General features: G+C 42.5%; 1 protein-coding gene across 4 annotated transcripts; it reads right to left on the reverse strand.

Moving 5' to 3' along the window:
* Positions 1-1,596: 1,596 nt before the first annotated feature.
* ZNF2 (zinc finger protein 2) lies at positions 1,597-16,970 on the reverse strand. Of its 4 annotated transcripts, none has more exons than XM_023618691.2 (5): positions 16,814-16,970; positions 9,168-9,356; positions 7,605-7,731; positions 4,997-5,110; positions 1,597-4,488 (listed from the first exon to the last, which is right to left on the reverse strand). In XM_023618691.2, exons 2-5 carry the CDS (start codon positions 9,198-9,200, stop codon positions 3,482-3,484), a joined length of 1,281 nt encoding a protein of 426 aa, XP_023474459.1. In that variant the 5' UTR covers positions 9,201-9,356; positions 16,814-16,970; the 3' UTR covers positions 1,597-3,481. The 4 variants fall into 4 exon arrangements, with proteins under 4 accessions (XP_023474459.1, XP_023474458.1, XP_070092253.1 ...); XM_023618690.2 differs by having other exon boundaries at positions 9,168-9,238; positions 16,814-16,937; XM_070236152.1 differs by lacking the exon at positions 7,605-7,731 and having other exon boundaries at positions 9,168-9,238; positions 16,814-16,875.
* Positions 16,971-16,992: the final 22 nt, after the last annotated feature.

Here is a 16,992-nt window from a genome sequence, read left to right on the forward strand (position 1 = left end):
TCTAAAAGTTCCTGATTATACGAAACTGTGCTGTACAATACAGTAGCCACTAGCTACGTGTGGCTATTGAGCACTTGACATGTGGCTAGTCCAAATTTGAGATGTGCTGTTGTGTAAAGTACTCAAAGATTGTTTAAAAAAAAGTATCTCAATAATTTTATATTGATTACATGTTGAAATGATATTGAATGAAAAATTTAAAATATTTGAATGGAATTCAAATACTGAATGAAATATCAAAATTAATTTCAACTATTTCATTTCATTTTTAAAAATATGGCTAGCATTATATTCCTATTGGGCAGCGCTGATCTAAAATACCTAGACAGAGACATACAGTCTCTCCAAACTGACCTGGTATTTAGTGGTTCTGGAGTGAAAAGATTCTGCAGTTTTCCCAGGCCAGATCTGTGTCCTTATACTCCATATTGGCACCATGCGATCTTCACGCTTCTACCATCAATATGAGCTAATATATACATCTCCCCAGTACATTCAGGATCTTGCAAATGAGTATTCAGGGAAGCACCCTCACTAGGATCCCCATCACCCCAAATCAACACGGTCCACTTTGACTTCTGCCTCTCTACCACAGGAGTCCCACTTCAATAATGTAGACCACTAAGGAACTTGACATCCACTGCTGTCTTTCTCTTGGACTTCCTGAGGAATCATCATTCTTTTTCAATATGTTGTCTGATGACTGGCACTGGGTAGCCTTGCTCCCCAGCTCCTCCTTCGCCTCTAATTTATGTAAGACTTGAGGGTTAATTTATTCTAGAAGAACAGGCCTGGGGAAGAGTGAGGGGGGTGGGTGGAGCAGAGCTCAGAAGCTGGCCAGCCTTCCCGCTGGCCATCCTGGCGTCCTAACACCCAAGATGGATTTCTGGGATTGGGAGTCCCACCAGCTCTCTGTCCAGGCTTCAGGGCACCGATTTTCTCTATCTACCACATTCTCTTCATCTCAAGGTTCCCTAGCATTGCTGATGCTTTTCCTTGAAGAACTCATTCATGGAGTGCTTCTGTTAATTCGTGTGGTAAGTATTCAATTCTCTCTCAAAACTTAGATAGGGCTTATTTAAGCACCAGAGAGATTGTTTCATTTAAGTCTTAGGCTAAAACCCTACAAACACTAGCAAGTCCTTTGCCTTATAGCTTAAGAATGCTGGCACACTTCCAATTTGACCAATTTCTGATTCCAGGATTTGACCTTACTAATGGCCATTCAGTGAAGCTAAAACCTCAAAATTTAAGGCCTCCACTACTGCCTGCCCCATTGCGAGATTTCAATTAAAAGGGAAAATGGCCCTTTCCTCAGAATTTTTAGCTGGAGAGGCAACAGTACTTCACATTAAAAAAAAAAAAAGCTCTGCTGACCACCAAATTTAGAAAGAGAACAGAGGGAGAACCATGGAATTTGTCCCCACTCTGTTTCATTATCACTGTGCTGAAAGGTCCGTTAGAATTCTGAATTCGTTCTAGTCTCACCTTGCTGACAATGGCAGAATATCTTAGGGAAATACTTGACCTTCAATTTACTTTTAACAAGGCAGTAAATTAGAGTCAGAACTCTCAGAGACAGTCATTAGCCAAAAGTTTGTCAATAGTCTCTTTTATTTTCTACTTGACATTGTTAAATAATACCAGATATTTTCCACTCTGATAGATTCCGCACTCTGTAAAGTGTTTTTCCTCAACTTGCTTCACCAGTCCACACGTGACGTCTTCCCTGCTGCTCACTTGCTCTAAGAAGGGTAGACCAATAGGTTTGTTGGTAGGTTGGGGAGGGGTCTGTTTGGCAATCCAACTTCTTGAACTGGACTTTAACTCCCAGGAGAAATGCATCTTGGTCCACTGGGATTCATGCAGGGTGAGCTAATTCCAGACAGCCTTTCAGAATCAAGTCCTCTTCCAGCCTTCACCTTAAGCAAATAGAAAGGGAACACAGATGCCCAGAGTGAAAGTTGCCTAGTGCCTGACCTTTAATGAAATAAAAATATAGGGCTGGGCCCAGGGAAAAGCTTTGGGAGTGAGTACTTAAGATTCAGCAATGTGGGATCACATCAAGGCAGATCTTAAATATTCAGAGAAGCTTTCAATAAACTGGGAGCTATTTTAGGTCTGGAGTAAGGCGATGATGGGCAGGAAGGGGTCATTTGGAAAGACTGGACTAACAGTAACAAGCAAAATGGAACTTGTGACAGAGGCTGTTGATGTTAGCCAAATATTGAGGTACTTGTTTACTTTCCTAGCCTCTTGGTGCTGGGTTCTGGTTTATGAGATGTGGACAGAAGTAATGGTCTTTAAAAAACATCCCAAAACATCCTCCAGCTTTCTCTTCCATAACAATCTTGGAGGCAACATGTTCTAAATGACCAGGATGGAGTAAGACAGACTGTCTCACATCAGATTTTGTGTGAGAAATGTGTCTTTGATTATTTGGGAGTTAAGTTGTCATGGCACCCTAGCTTAGCATACCCTTCTTCAACAAAGAAGAGGGAAGAATCTGCATCAGGAAGTGATAAAGGAATAGGCTAAACTGTGAAAATTCAGAGAAAGGATATAAATCCAACAGGTGTTTTAAATAGAATTTGTTAAGTAGAAAAGTCATTACTTCAGGTAAGTATTTATTGAGCACCTATTATTTGCAAGGCACTGTGTGAGATACAAAGACAAATAAGTCACACCTCCAAGTGCTTACAATCTAGCTGAGGAGATAATACATGTGCATAAATTATAAAACAAACCCTATAGCCTAATGGTAAAGAAAACAGACTTTGAATGAAGACCTGTATTCAAGACTTGGCTTCACCTTTTACTAGCTGTGTCACGTTGGGAAAATTATCTAACCCCTCTAAACTTCAGTTTGAACGTCTGTAAGGTGAGGATAGTAACAGTACCTACTTCATGGGATTGGTGAGAGGACTAAATAATCTACTCCTTGCAAAACTCTCAGCTGAGTGCTTACCCCATAACAAGCCTCAATAAGTGCTACCTCCTAGTAGTAGTGGTAGTATTAAGAGACCTAACAGGTGGGACACAAAAGAACAAGGTCAGTGCCCAGAAGAGCTCCAAGAGAGAGGGTCTAACAGCTATAAAGAGAACTGCTCTGGAAGCAACAGTGCTGCTCTGATATAATTTGGCCTTTCCCCTCCTGTTGTAGCCTCTGGTTATTTAAAGTGCAGTGATACCTGGGCCTCAGACAAGAGGTGTGTCTGAGGATTGCCTCCTAACATTTATCCTATTGTCTGATGAACTTCTGCAAAATGTTGACTCTTCAGTCACATCCTAATTGCCAGCACCCCACATTGCTTCTATAACACAGTAGGTAGAGTGTTTATTCAAACAGTGTGGTAGCAGAGGCAGGAAAGAAGAGTAGTAGCCAGAATAGGTAGAATGATCAAATGATGGATTTGTTTAAGATGGGGAAGATCTATCTTGAGTTTTAATGGAGGCTCCTTGACTAAAGCTTTCACCCAACTCAGTCTATTCCCTGTTTGGCATAACGCCGCTGATGTTGAATAACTGATGATTTAGAACTGAAAACTTTTCCACACACGCTGCATTCAAAGGGTTTCTCTCCTGTATGAACTCTCTGATGTCGGGTGAGCCGGCATCTTTGGCTGAAGGCTTTCCCACATTCACTGCATTCATATGGCTTGTCTCCAGTGTGAATCTTCTGATGTTGTGTAAGGGATGAGCGGTCAAAGAAAGCTTTCCCACACTCAGTGCATTGATAGCGAGGCTCTCCAGCGTGAGCTTTCTGATGTCTGTTCAGTGATGAGACCCCATAGAAGGCTTTCCCACACTCGTTACATTCATAAGGCTTCCTGCCAGTGTGGATTAGCTGATGTCTAGTAAGAATACTTTTCTGGCTAAAGGCTTTCCCACATTGGTTACATTCATAAGGACTTTCTCCAGTATGAATTCTCTGGTGTCGAGTAAGGGACGAACGGTCAAAGAAGGCTTTCCCACACTCGTTGCATTTAAAGGGCTTCTCTCCAGTATGAATTCGCTGATGTACAGTTAGGGACGAACGGTCAAAAAAGGCTTTCCCACACGCGTTGCATTCGTAGGGGCTCTCCCCAGTGTGAGACATCAGATGTCTACTGAGACTGCTCCTGTGACTGAAGGCTTTCCCGCACTCATGACAGTCATAGGGCTTCTCTCCAGTGTGAGTCCTCTGATGGCGGATGAGGGATGAGTGATCAAAAAAGGTCTTGCCGCAGTCACTGCATTCCTGGTCTCTCTCTCTAGTGAGAATTTTCTTGGGAGGGGTTGACCCTTGATGCAAGCTCTCCTTCTGGGAGAGGGACTTCTTGTAGGTCTCCACTGCAAGGCTTTCCTTCTCTGTTTCCAACCCCGCCTCCAGTGCATGAACTTCAAATTTAGGACACAGAGGATTTTTTCTTCCAAGCTTTTCCCTCAATCTTCCTTCTGATTTTTCTTCTTCTGAAGCACCTTGAATCTCAGGTTTAGTCCCCCAGTCTGGAATGGATAGAAAATACAGATGCAGTTTCTTTCCTGGGCTAGCAAATATTACAGCAGAAAGAAGAGATACTATGATAAATCTGAGGAGTACTGTATGGTCACTGCATTGCTTGTTCCCACAAATAGTCTTATACTCTAGGGAAAGACCAAGACTTGGGAATGAAAAAGGCAGGGAATAGAACTGATAGTGGACATTTCAGAAAAGAGGAGAATTTCCATTAGAGGATAATTAGGAGAGTATGCTAAGTGGAGGCGATAGTGAGGAATGGGAATATCAAAGTGTGACTTGGCTACGTGACAGATCTGAGAAAATAAACATTTGGTGAATAAAGGTGAATAACATTTCAAGGAAACATGAAAGCTGGTGGGTGATAGTGAAGAAACACTAAAGCAGAAGATTTGATTTTGAGAAAAAGGTATTACCCAATACTCCCTCCCACAAGCACCCAAATAATAACCACAAAACAAAACAAAACTCTGCCCTGCTCTGTTCATACCCAGTTACCTAGAGGGACGGTCTCTGAACATTCCCTCTCCTCAGCTCCATGGCAATCAACTCTCCAAGGCTCATCCCCTGTCTTCAACTGAAAAATCACATCAGGCCGAGGAACTGGAAGTCCTGCACATGGAGAAATAAACAAGCCGTATGTGGTGAAATCACACAACTATTCCAAAGCTTAATCCCAGTGTCTAAGCTTTTCAGAGAGAATATGCAAAAGGCAGAAAGTGCACGCCAGGAATGCAGAGTACAAACTAATGTGAAAGAATGCAGGAACCTCTGAACGGAGGTCAAGACTGAGCTTCTAAAAAGGAACAAGCAGGGGCTGGCCCAGTGGCGCAGTGGTTAAGTTCACACACTGCTCCAACAGCTTGAAGTTCGCAGGTTTGGATGCCAGGCGTGGACCTAGCACTGCTCATCAAGCCACGCTGTGGCAGCATCCCACATAAGAAAAAAATAGAAGAAGATTGGCACAGATGTTAGCTCAGTGACAATCTTCCTCACAAAAAAACCCCAAAACTAAAAACCAAACAACAAAAAAACAAAATAAAAAGGAAGCAGCAGTATTTGGTCAGAAAGTTGATAAAATCCATTTGAATTAATATGTTTATTCTTCCCCATGAAGTGAATGGGATGCCCCTAGCTTTAGCACTGGTAGAACAGGGGGAAAGAGTCCTTGGCTCGGGGAAGAAGAGAATGAACAAAGATCACCTTGAGTAAAAACATGTCATGAAGGTGTCCATTTTTGTTAGTTTGTTTACTCTTTAGTATTATGCTTTTATTTAAACAAGTGGACCATGCTCATCCTAGGAAAATCAGGGGTATGTACAAGTAAAAAAAATAAATAACCTTTTGTACTTTGTAGTCATTTTTCCTTTCTTTTCTTTTTCTATTCATTTTGATACTGAAAGATACCTATAGATAAATTCTGTTTAAGAACTAGATAATGACAATTATATCTCAATTTAAAAATAAATAAAAAACTATTGGAGAGACTTATTTGGAAAATAATTAAGACTACTCCATCTAAAATAATTTCTGTTTGATTTATTTTGACATCCACAAGTAGATAATTTCTAAATCCAACATGATTCACTATATATATAATACATATCACTCCAGTCCCTTTTATGTGTAAAAGATCATTTTGGGCAGAAGAGTCTCACTAAGAAAGCAAAAAAAGAAAAACCCAAAACAACTGGATGATGAAATAATGCTGATTTGTAAATCTGACTTTTTCACATAATAATAAATTTAAAATATTATTTTATTTCAATTAGCACAGTTCCACCTCACCATTTTAATGGCTACATGATATTACACTGTATGGAATAACTATTTATTTAATCTCCTGCTGACAGACATTTCCAATTGCTTTTAATATTTTGGTATTAACATACAATGGTATCATGCACAATTGTGAAGACCACAGGCTGTCAATCTCATTATTTCCTTAGGACAAATTTCTAGAGGTGAATCTGTCCAGTTTTGGTTATGTAAAAACAAGGATCCCCTCCTAGAAATGGTCTTGAGGTCTAAACTTCCTTGCACTGGGACCCCCGACTCAGGAAAGAGGCACTTTCCTGTGGGGCCCAAGGATCATCTATCCAGTTGCATGTTGATTCTCTGCTGACAAATGGCCACACCCATCACCTCCCTGTGGCTTCCTGTCTCTGACCTTAGGAATTCCATTTTCCCCAATATTTCATCCCACCAAAGCCTGTGACAAAGGCTCAGCAGTCTCCCTTAATGCTCCCCAAACATTCTACTCTATTTTCCATATTTGGCCTGTTTCAGCTAATCCAGGGGGTGTTATCCTTGCTTTTTTGACCTGTCTTGCACGAAATCTGCAATGTGACTTCTTTTACTGTCACCTGCTGCTTATTTTAAGCCTGTTTCTAAATCTGCACATTTCTCAGCCTCTTACTCTGGAAGCTCCTGAGAGCTTCTCATTACCTAAGAGCCCAACTTTACGTCTCACAAATACCTGACATCGGCAGTAGCTCTTAATTTTCCTTTTGTCACATAACTCTCTGTAATTGCAAAGTGCCTTCTGTGGGCATCTCTCTAAGACTGCACTTAAGACAAATATTCAAAATCAAACATTGCTATTGACCTACTCTGAGGTACAACCTTGTATTCCCACTCCCACACTGCCCTCTTTTTAAAGGGAAACACTTCTTCACTTGCCCCCCAACCCTTAGTCCCCTGGATGGAGCTGAGTAAGCCACTGGACTGGTGAGTTGGGGGAAGGACTGGGCTTATGTAACTCAGCCTCTTCTGTTCACACCCCTCTGGAGAGCCAGTTCCCTGCAGCAGGCACGCATTCTGCTCTACTCCTCCTGGCCTGGCCCTCTGTGTCACAGGGCAGGCTGCTGAGCAAGGGAGCCTGTGGTTGTCCAGCCTGCTTACAGCTCTGGAAGCAAGACTGTCCTATGCTGGGGTTCAGGACTCAGAAGCCCACTGTGGCTGCACACCTAAGCCACATGCTCCTATGTGTTGTCTCTGAGTGGTTCAGAACTCAGGTGGGAGAGGAAGAGGCATCAATTTGTTAGCCCCTCAACTCCACATTAACACAGTATACAGTCTAACTCATATGGGAAGCTCTCCTTACCCAATGAGACAATGCTCTTATAGTTCTCCAGCATCACCTCCTTGTAGAGGTCCCTCTGAATAGGGACCAGATGTCTCCACTCTTCATCTGTGAAAATCACAGCCACATCCTCAAATGTCACTGATTCCTGGAAACACAATCACATTCTCCCTTACTCATAATCCTTCTCTTTACATGGACCAGACAAAACTGTCATAAAGATGACAGCCTTGGAGGATGGGGAGTGGAAGGGAAATGATTCTGACAAAGTAGGGCTTTGAAGCACTTGGGGAAAGTGGCATAATCCCTCAAGACATGAAGTTCTCAGTCATAATCCCACACCGCTATATTCATAGCAGAGCCTCTTAATATCAGGGGCTCTTTTTTCAGACTTACAGAAAACTTTCAAGAATAGAACAAAGAATTCCCATATACCCTTCACCCAGCTTCCCCAAACGTTAACATTTTCCACATTTGCTTTATTTTTCTGTCTCTCTCCATATAAATACATTCTCCTATCTTTTTTCTGAACTTCTTGATAGTAACTTCACACATGATGTCCCTTTACTCAAATATTTCAGTGTATATTTGGTAAAAACAAGGATATTGTCTTGCATAATCACAGTATAATTATAAAAATCAAGATAGCATTGATATTATACTGTTATCTAATCTACAACATTATTCAAATTTCACCAATTGCCTGGCTTTTAAAAAATTAATCATTTATTTTTGGTGAGGAAGATTCACTTTGAGCTAACATCGGGGCCAATCTTCCTCTAGTTTGTATTTGGGTCACTGCCACAACATGGCTGCAGATGAGTGGTATAGGTCTGTGCCTGAGATCCAAACCCGTGAACCTGGGCCACTGAAGTGGAGTGCGCCAGACTTAACCACCACACCACAGGCCAGCCCCTTGTCTGTTTTTTTTTTTTACAAATCCTTAAAATAATGATGTTGATTAGATCTTCAGGATCCCTCTCATTTCACTCTGATGCTCTGTGACTCTACGATTGTACCTTTATCCCAATCCTATAACCCCAGATGAGTCTCCAGTGTCTCTGTAGAAGATCTAAGCCAGAGCACAGAATTCAAGACTCTCTGCCCTTGGGCAGGAATGGGGCAAGCTGCATGTCTCTACCCACACAAACTCTCTGTCAGGATTCTTTCAGCTTCACTGAGGTGCTTTACCGTGAGTGTCACATTCCCCTGCCTAACCCAACACTCCCTAGGATATGGGGGCTCACTCTCAGTCCATACGTGGATGTACTACAGGGAAGTCAGGACTAGAACCAGCCTGCTGTTCCCAAAACCTTCTACTCAGACCCATACCATTGGGTTTTAGGCAAAATCACTCAGAGCGAAGACCACAGGGGCTGTTTGCCTGGTGATGGGCTAGTGGGCACATGTTCAAGGTAAGAAAAGATCCCTGAAGGATACCACAAGTCAAATAGCAAGGAAGCACTCCCTATGGAGTCCTTCATCCACCTGGTTGGGTCCAATCAAAGAAGCTCCAGAACAGGGAAAGAAAAGTGGTTACATTCTGGAGACAGAGTATTTCAGAAACACAAAAGTCCACCTCACCTGGCATCTGGCAGGTGGAGACACAGCAGCCATTCCCTCCTGCGGCTCTCCGTGTAGAAAAGGGCAGAGTCCTGATGAGGCAGAGGTGTGCGATGAGAAAGACCAGTCTTGTGTTATACTTTTCTGACCCAGGAAGCAAGAAATTTCTGTATACCATACAGTTATGTACTCACTCTCATTCTCGACACCCTACAAAAAGGAAAGGCAAAGGAAAGCAAGGCCAGGAGCAAGTCCACCCCATCCCAGAATTGGATCAAAAGGCTGTGGGTACTGTTATTCTAAACAAAATGTGGTGCTTGTTTTATCATGATCATAAAGACAAAGTTCTGTTCCTGGGAGTCAAGAACTTATTAAAGCTCATACTCTGTTTATAAATTCACATTCAATATTGCCCTAAATCATTACTAGACAAAAAGCATAAGAAATTTTATAAATGGCTATATGGACAAGTCACATCAAGTAAATACCTGTAGCCTCTTTAAAGGAAAAATACCTCATTCACAGCAATACCCTGTGCTAAAGGAACAGCGCTTGGGCAGCCACGATTTGTTCCATGTTACCCTGTGTCTCCCTCCTGGAGCTACAATGATTAGGCCACAGGTGGGCAATGCACATGCTGACCGGTAGACTAAGATGTGATCTGGCTTGAAAAGATGCCACCCTTCCTCAGCAACATGAACTAAAAAAATGTCAAGACAAAAAGTGAGTGATGAGCTGAAAGGATATCATGAGGGACAGAAGTAGCCATGAGGATGAGGGGAGCCAAGGTCACAAGGAAGCAGAACCCATGAGTACGTGTGAGGTACGAGGCAGAGAACAGGCTACAGTAGACAGTGGGACTAACACAGGCAGGGGAAGGACAGCCCAGCCACATTAGTGGGGAAGCACTGAAGGAAAGACCCAAGAATTCTTGGCCCTGAAGTCCCTCAATTCACTAGTACCAGCCCGGGCTCCACTCTGAATGCAGACCAGCCCTATTCATTGTTATTTATTCTTGGATTTCCATAAAACTCTTAACCTTCTTAGGCTTTGTACAAATCTTTATCACAAAACTCCCTTTACTTGAGTTAACTGAGTACATCTCAGTTTCTCACAGTCAAGAGTCCAATTAAAACCTAGTTAAATCAAGCATTTCTGGGATTCATGAGTGGGGTGGGGTGGGAGTGTCGTCCTGAGAAGTAGGAAAAGGTGTGTTTGTGGCTCACTGACTACTCTCCTGCAGTCAAGCGAATATATTCACTGATATTTGTTCTGCATTCATCCATCCATCCAACCAACATTTACTCAGCACCAACTATTTATGCCAAGCCCAAAAACTGTATGACACTCTCCTTGTCCTCTAAAAGCTTACAGCTTAGCACACAGGGCTAACAAGTAACCAAAATAATATTTCACAGCAGGATGTAAAGAGATGTGCACAGCAAACTATGAGAGCACATCAGAAGCTTGCCTAACCTGGATGGGAGGGAGGGAGGAATGTTGCAGGTTTTTTGGCAGAAGTGGGACCTAAGATAAGTTTTGATTTGGGGGAAGAGGTGGAACATTCTAGGCAGGAAAAACACCAAGTTTTCCCAAAACGTTAATCCTTACGTGGAAAGGATTAACAACTATAATTAGTTTAGAACGGTAGATGTCCAGGTTGTGAGCAGTGCTGTGGGAAAAGATGAGGTTGAAGGAGTAGCAGGCAGAGGCCAGCTAGATCAAGGAGAGCTTTGTATGGTCCTTTTTCCACAAGCATGCGATCACAGAAAGATTTAAGCATGGAAGTGTCATCATCAGATTTGTGTTTTAGAAAGATCATGGTAATTTGTATCAAAGGCCTTGAAACACTTAATCATAAACACAGCAATTCTCTCCTAGAAGTTTATCCTAAGGAAACAAGTAAGAATACATGCAAAGCTTTTTATTACTCATCATTAACACTAATCTTTATTGAGTTTTATGAGGCAGCTTCCTAAGTACTTTACAAGAATTATCTCATTTAATCTTTACAATAATACAGCAAAAATTTGAAGTATCCTGTTTCTAAAACAGGAGGTTTTTGTGTGTGTGTGTGTGTGTGTGTGTGTGTGTGTGTGAGAACGACTGGCCATGAGCTAACATCTGTTGCCAATCTTCCTCTTTTTGCTTAAGGAAGATTGTTGCTGAGCCAACATCCGTGCCAATCTTCCTCTTAAAATAGGAGATTTGATTAAATAATTTATGGTCCAGTCTTTGCATACAATGGAATATCATTAAACATCATATTAACAATAACCAGCATTCATTGAGCTGTTGCTATTTACCAGGCACTGTGTTAAGTACTCTTTACAAGGATGGTTTAATCTCATTCTCGTAAATCAATAAGTTAGGTACTGTTTTGCAGATTGGAAATTTAGGCTTTGTAAGAGGCTGAGGTAGAATGTGAACCCAGGAGACTAAGCACCAAGTTGTGAGCATCTCTGGGAAGGTAGGGAAATGGGATTGGGGAGGGATACCCAGGAGACTTCAACTTTGTAATGTTTTCTTTGTCAAAAAAAAATCCAAAACAAAAAAAAACAAATTCACACAAAATTAAATGAAGAATGCATACTTTTAAAATTACATATTTGTGCATGCATATAAGTACAGAAAAAAGACTGGAAGAATATATACTAAAATGTAAATGGAATTTGAGTGGTGGCATTACAAGTGATTTTTATTTTATTTCTTACACTTCTTTATATTCTGATTTGTTAACAAAAGTATGTATTTACTTTGGTGTACAGGAAAATAACAGGAAGGAAGGAAAGGCGGTGTGCAGAAAAGTTATAGTAGACCCGAGCCTGCTACTCTTACAAAGGTCTACTTGTACGGTTGGCCCTTGGCTGGGGTCTGGGAACTTCAATTTTGGAGGGTTCCCTAAGAGATAAGGGGGCCCATTATGCCTAAACTATTTGTGCAAACAATGTGGAATATGCTGAACATTTGCTTTCCTGCTAGAGGGTCTGGAACTTTGGTATGTGTTAGGCAAAGGGTACCTATGTGACTAGCCCTCAATAAAAAACTTGGGCTCTGAGTCTCCAATGAGCTTCCTTGGGCTGAAACATCACACACATTTTGCTGCATTTTCGTTGCTGGAGGAGGCTGTGCTCTGTGTGATCAATCATGGGAGAGAGAGAGCATGAGGAAGCCTGGACACAGATTCCTCCAGACTCTACCTATCGTCCCCTTATGACCTGGCTGTGTATCCTTGCAAGACTGCTGTCATAATCTTAGCTATGAGTACAACTAGAGGCCAAGTCTTGAGTCCTATCAAATCCCTGCATGTGGGGTGATCTTGGGGACCCCTGGCACAGGCAGCCACACTTCTCTGGGTAGCTGTGGCAGAATGGGACCAGAGGAGGGCAAGAATGGAGGTGAGTAGACCAGTGAGGGGACTGTTACATTAACTAAGCAAGAAACGATGAAAAACTGAACAAAAGTAGTGGCAGCAGAAATGGAGAGAAGGGGAACTACTGTCAAGACATTAAGAATAGACATTAGACTGACTGGAAATGGAGGCTGAAGGTGATGGGAGAGGCAAGGATGACTCCCAGTCACTGATGTCAGTAATGGTGTGGATAATGGTACCATTCACAGGGAGGAGCAACAGAAAAGTAGATTTGGGGGAAAGCTAATAAGTACGGTTTTGGACATTTAGAATTTGCGCTGTTCCCACCTTCTTGAAGGAAAAATGAGATGATGCTGGCTCCCCTGGCCAAGTTGTAAAAATTATTATTGCTAAATGAAATAATGTGAACTTTGAAAAACCATGAGTTTCATAGTCAAAATAGGAAAGTGGTTGTAACACCAAAGAAGGCAACGTTTAAGCCTTTGGTTATATAAATAGGTACTTTATTTTTTTCTATTAATTACATGACTATTCATAAAGTATAGATGTATCCTTGGGATGTGTACTTGTATCCATTCATACAAGCATGAAAAAAGAAACCTAGGGAAAGGGGATAAACCAAGTAATCCCAGAAATAGGAACGAAGTACCCCAAACAGGAAGGACTAACCAGCAATGGGGCCAGGTAGAAAGAAGAACATGGGCTCCTCATGAGGAACCAATCTCAGATTCTAAAGAGGCAAAGGAACCATGCAGACTTAATCCTTCCTCCCTTAGGAGATGGGTCCTCCAGCTGGCCTTAGTAATTATAAGATACTAGTAAGGTACAGTTAAGTTTTCAAAAAAGCCGAAAGACCAGATCACTATACATTTACTAGACAATGGGTTAACACTGGCCAAGCAAAACTTTAAAAGAATATTCCCTTGAGAGTGAATACCAGTTTGCAAAAACTTAAACCTATGTGAAAGGCAAAAACTTAAAAAAAAAAATCTTACTGGGAAAACAGGTTTAGTGTTAACTACAAAAAAGAATCTCAACCTGAGGAGGAGAGATTGGGGTTTGAATCTTGCTAGGAAGAGGCAGACAGTGATCCAGGTACAGATGGAAACAAATACATATCAACAGTTGATAAGTGGAGCCTGCAACCTGTGTTGTCTAAGACGGTATTCTATCACCTGTTGGTCTGTTAAGATTCCTCCATCCCCAGGAGGATCTCAGAATATTACTCTTAAGCCCTAAGAAGATGTCACAATTAGCATTTAGAGATACAGGAGACTACAGCCATTAGGAGGAGAGGCTCTGGCAGACTGCCTGAAACCTCAGTCTAGCTCTGCCTCTTCCTACCTGTGCGATCTTGGGCAAGTGTCTTAACTTCTCAGTTTGCCCATCTGTAAAATTGGAATAATGAAAGTACTTATCTCCTACAATTATCGTGATGCTTACATAGGTAATATGTAAAAAGCATTTAGAATAATGTGCTAGGTAAGTGTTAGCATTAGCCAAAAGTCACGTCATAAACCTAGGCAGGTAGAAGTAACGAAAATATTGATTACACTGTGTTGTTGCTGTTTTAGAGTAGGCTTAGTGTAACTGTAGTAATAACGTTGGGATCAAAGTATTTGTATACGTCATCTAAAGTGTTTGAGCCTTTGAACAAATCCGTTGAACTACATCTGAAATTGCAGTCGAAAGTGCTCAATGTTTAAATGTTTTCATTTATTAGATCATGACTATAATAAAGTGAGCATTAAACAAATTACACATGGTGGTGAGCGTAAAAGCTCCCCGGCCATAAAACAACCCGCCGATATTCCCAGGGTGCTCCTCATCCGTGGGCTCCCTGCCAGGCCGACTTTACTCTCTGCTACGTTTAGACTCCACCAGCAGTCACTTCAGTAAGTCCTCAATAGCACTCAAGACTCCTCGAATCCACCCAAATTCACATGGAGTCACTGCCAGCAAAGGGTCACCTCCACTTCCATTTTCTCTTTCCCTATTCCTGAATCTCAGAGCATTTCGAGAAAACACTCTTCAAATTCTTCTAGATCTTCAAAGGAGCTCTTGCCTAGAAAGCTTTTACTATTCCCATCTTAGCTATAGAGCTATTCCAAACCCCCACGGCTACCGCTCAATTTCGGCAGAAGACCGTCTTTTACTACACTGAAGCTTCATAGAAGTGAGTTCCAAGGGAGGCAGGACTGTGTGGTAGAAAGCATTCCACAGGCCTGGAACTATTAACTGTGAAGGCTTGAGCAAGTTACTCAAGCTAACAGTCAACCTCCAGATGTTTAATACTTACTTCACAGAGTAGTCATAAATAGTAAAGGAGACAATTCATGTAAAGCATTTATCTTACAGTCTGTTTCTTTCCTTTCTACTGCCCAACACCAACCCATTCATCCACTCATTCCTTCCACCATTCAACGAATATTTCCAAGTACCTGTTATGTGCTAGGCAGCATGGGTGTGAGGTCAACCAAACAGAAATGTCTCTGTCTCCAGAACTTTACCCTAGTGTCCTACATCTGTCCTACTTTCTTTTCCGTTACTATTCCCTCTCAGAATCTGCTCCCTGCATTATCCGGTCTTTCTCTCTCAAGCATCTCCCACCATTCCAGTAGCTTCTTCCCATATCTTCAAACAGATACAATCCTCCTCTATGTGAAAGTATCTTCACTGAATTCCATGGCCTCCCTCTAGCAAGAGAGTTCTCATTTAGGTTTCCTTTCACAATCAAACTTCTTGGATGAGTACTACATACCTAGTGACTCCACATCATCATCACCACCTCCTCTTGAATTCGTTATTCTGCTCTCGACACCCCACACACACCTGAAACTGCACGCTTGAAAATTACCAATGAATTTCTGATCTCTAATTCCAACGATCCTTTTCTCCTTATTTCTCTGCAGCTTTTGACTGTTTTGACAAGTTTCTGCTTCTTCAAGCAGATACTGCAGCTGCTAGGATACTATATTAGCCTGAATTTCTTCCTACCACTAAAAGTGCATCTCTCTGTGACTTTTTCCCACTCTTGCCCTGGAAACATGGATGCTGGCCAAGGCTCCCTCTGTGTACAGTATTTGTACAATGTTCTTTTTCCTATCCCTCAGAAAGTCTACCCACACCAGGCGCTCTATTTCCACCTCTAGAGAGATGGTTCCTCAGTTTAGTCTCAATCCCTCTTCCAAACTCATCTTGAATTTCTAAATGACTCCAGATTTTGAATTAGGCATTCTGCCAGCACCTCAAAACCATCTTCCCCTATGTAACTCCCCACATCAACCCCTCTCCTTGGCATTACATTTCTATCAGATGTTCTATTATTCTCCCAGTTGTCCCAAATTCAAACTCTTAACTTGCTCTTTCCTCCCAAATCTAGTTAGTCACCAGGTCCTTTGGACTCTTCTTTTGCAATGTCATTTGCATCCTTTGCTCCCACTGACACTATCATAATTGAGGTCCCTATCAGCTTGCTTGAGAACTTCCATCACTACCACACATTGCTAACTGGCTCCCTGCCACTAGGCCCTTCCTCTCTCCGTCCTGGATATGACTTGCAGAATAACTGTCCCTAGAGAGTTTTATTCCTGTCAGTCCCGGGATCAGACCCAGACGATCCACGCTGCCTACTGCGTCTTGTCCTGATCTTCTATGCCCCAGCCCTACTGCACCTTTCTTCACCTTTGCTTCCCACTATTCCTCCACACTTCACTCCAGTAAAAACAGTTTCCCTCTCAAATCTGCCTAGCACTTTGCTACTTCTTTCGTGTTTTTTTTCATGGCAAATCACACCTCCTTATGAAGGCCCCCTGATCACTTGTGTGGAGGCCCAGATGAGGGAGCTAAATAATCTGAGGAGCTTGCTGGGAGAGAGGGAGGGCTAGAGTGGGTGGCACCCTAGATCTAGTGTCAATTCCACCCACGTTTATTAAGCGTTCATTATGCGAAGAAGGTACGGGAAGGCTCCAAACTTCCCACCTGAAAGCTAGGATCTGACATATAGTGGGTGCACGCCGAAAGACCACTGGTAACAGTATCCACACCCCACGGAACACACGCACACGTGGTGGGGAGGTGTGGACAACTCTCCATCAGCACCTCTCCGAGCCGAGACGTCGCCAGACACACACAGACACACACCCCCACACACAAACACACACTCTCTGCAGGCTGGCTCCGCTCGCGTCACCCCGTTCTATCTCCACAGCACCTCCCCCAAGTTCTCAGCGTCCCCTTCTCTCGGCCGCTGCGCTCACTCCCCTCCTCGAAAACACACACCCACAACCCTCACCTCCGGCACAGAGTGCTCGGGACCCAGGAAGACGGCGCCTCTTCAGGTGGGGAAAGCAATGCGCCTGCGCAGAGGGTTCTCACGTCCGCGCCCCCAATCAATGCTCGGCCTTCGCAAGGACTCCATTTCCCAGAAGTCTTAGCGGTCGGCGCGCTTTAATATGACGTCTGACAATCTGC

The sequence above is a fragment of the Equus caballus genome, chromosome 15 (genome assembly GCF_041296265.1).
Source record: "Equus caballus isolate H_3958 breed thoroughbred chromosome 15, TB-T2T, whole genome shotgun sequence".
Classification (NCBI taxonomy): domain Eukaryota; kingdom Metazoa; phylum Chordata; class Mammalia; order Perissodactyla; family Equidae; genus Equus; species Equus caballus.

What these genes read in the sequence shown, in the direction of transcription:
- ZNF2 (XM_023618691.2), bottom strand. Translation starts at nt 9,200, where the DNA reads ATGGCTGCTGTGTCTCCACCTGCCAGATGCCAG. An exon ending in CTCCACCTGCCAGATGCCAG is followed by an intron (nt 7,732 to 9,167) that starts GTGAGGTGGACT and finishes TTGTGTTTCCAG; the next exon opens with GAATCAGTGACATTTGAGGA. An exon ending in TAAGAGCATTGTCTCATTGG is followed by an intron (nt 5,111 to 7,604) that starts GTAAGGAGAGCT and finishes CTCCATGTGCAG; the next exon opens with GACTTCCAGTTCCTCGGCCT.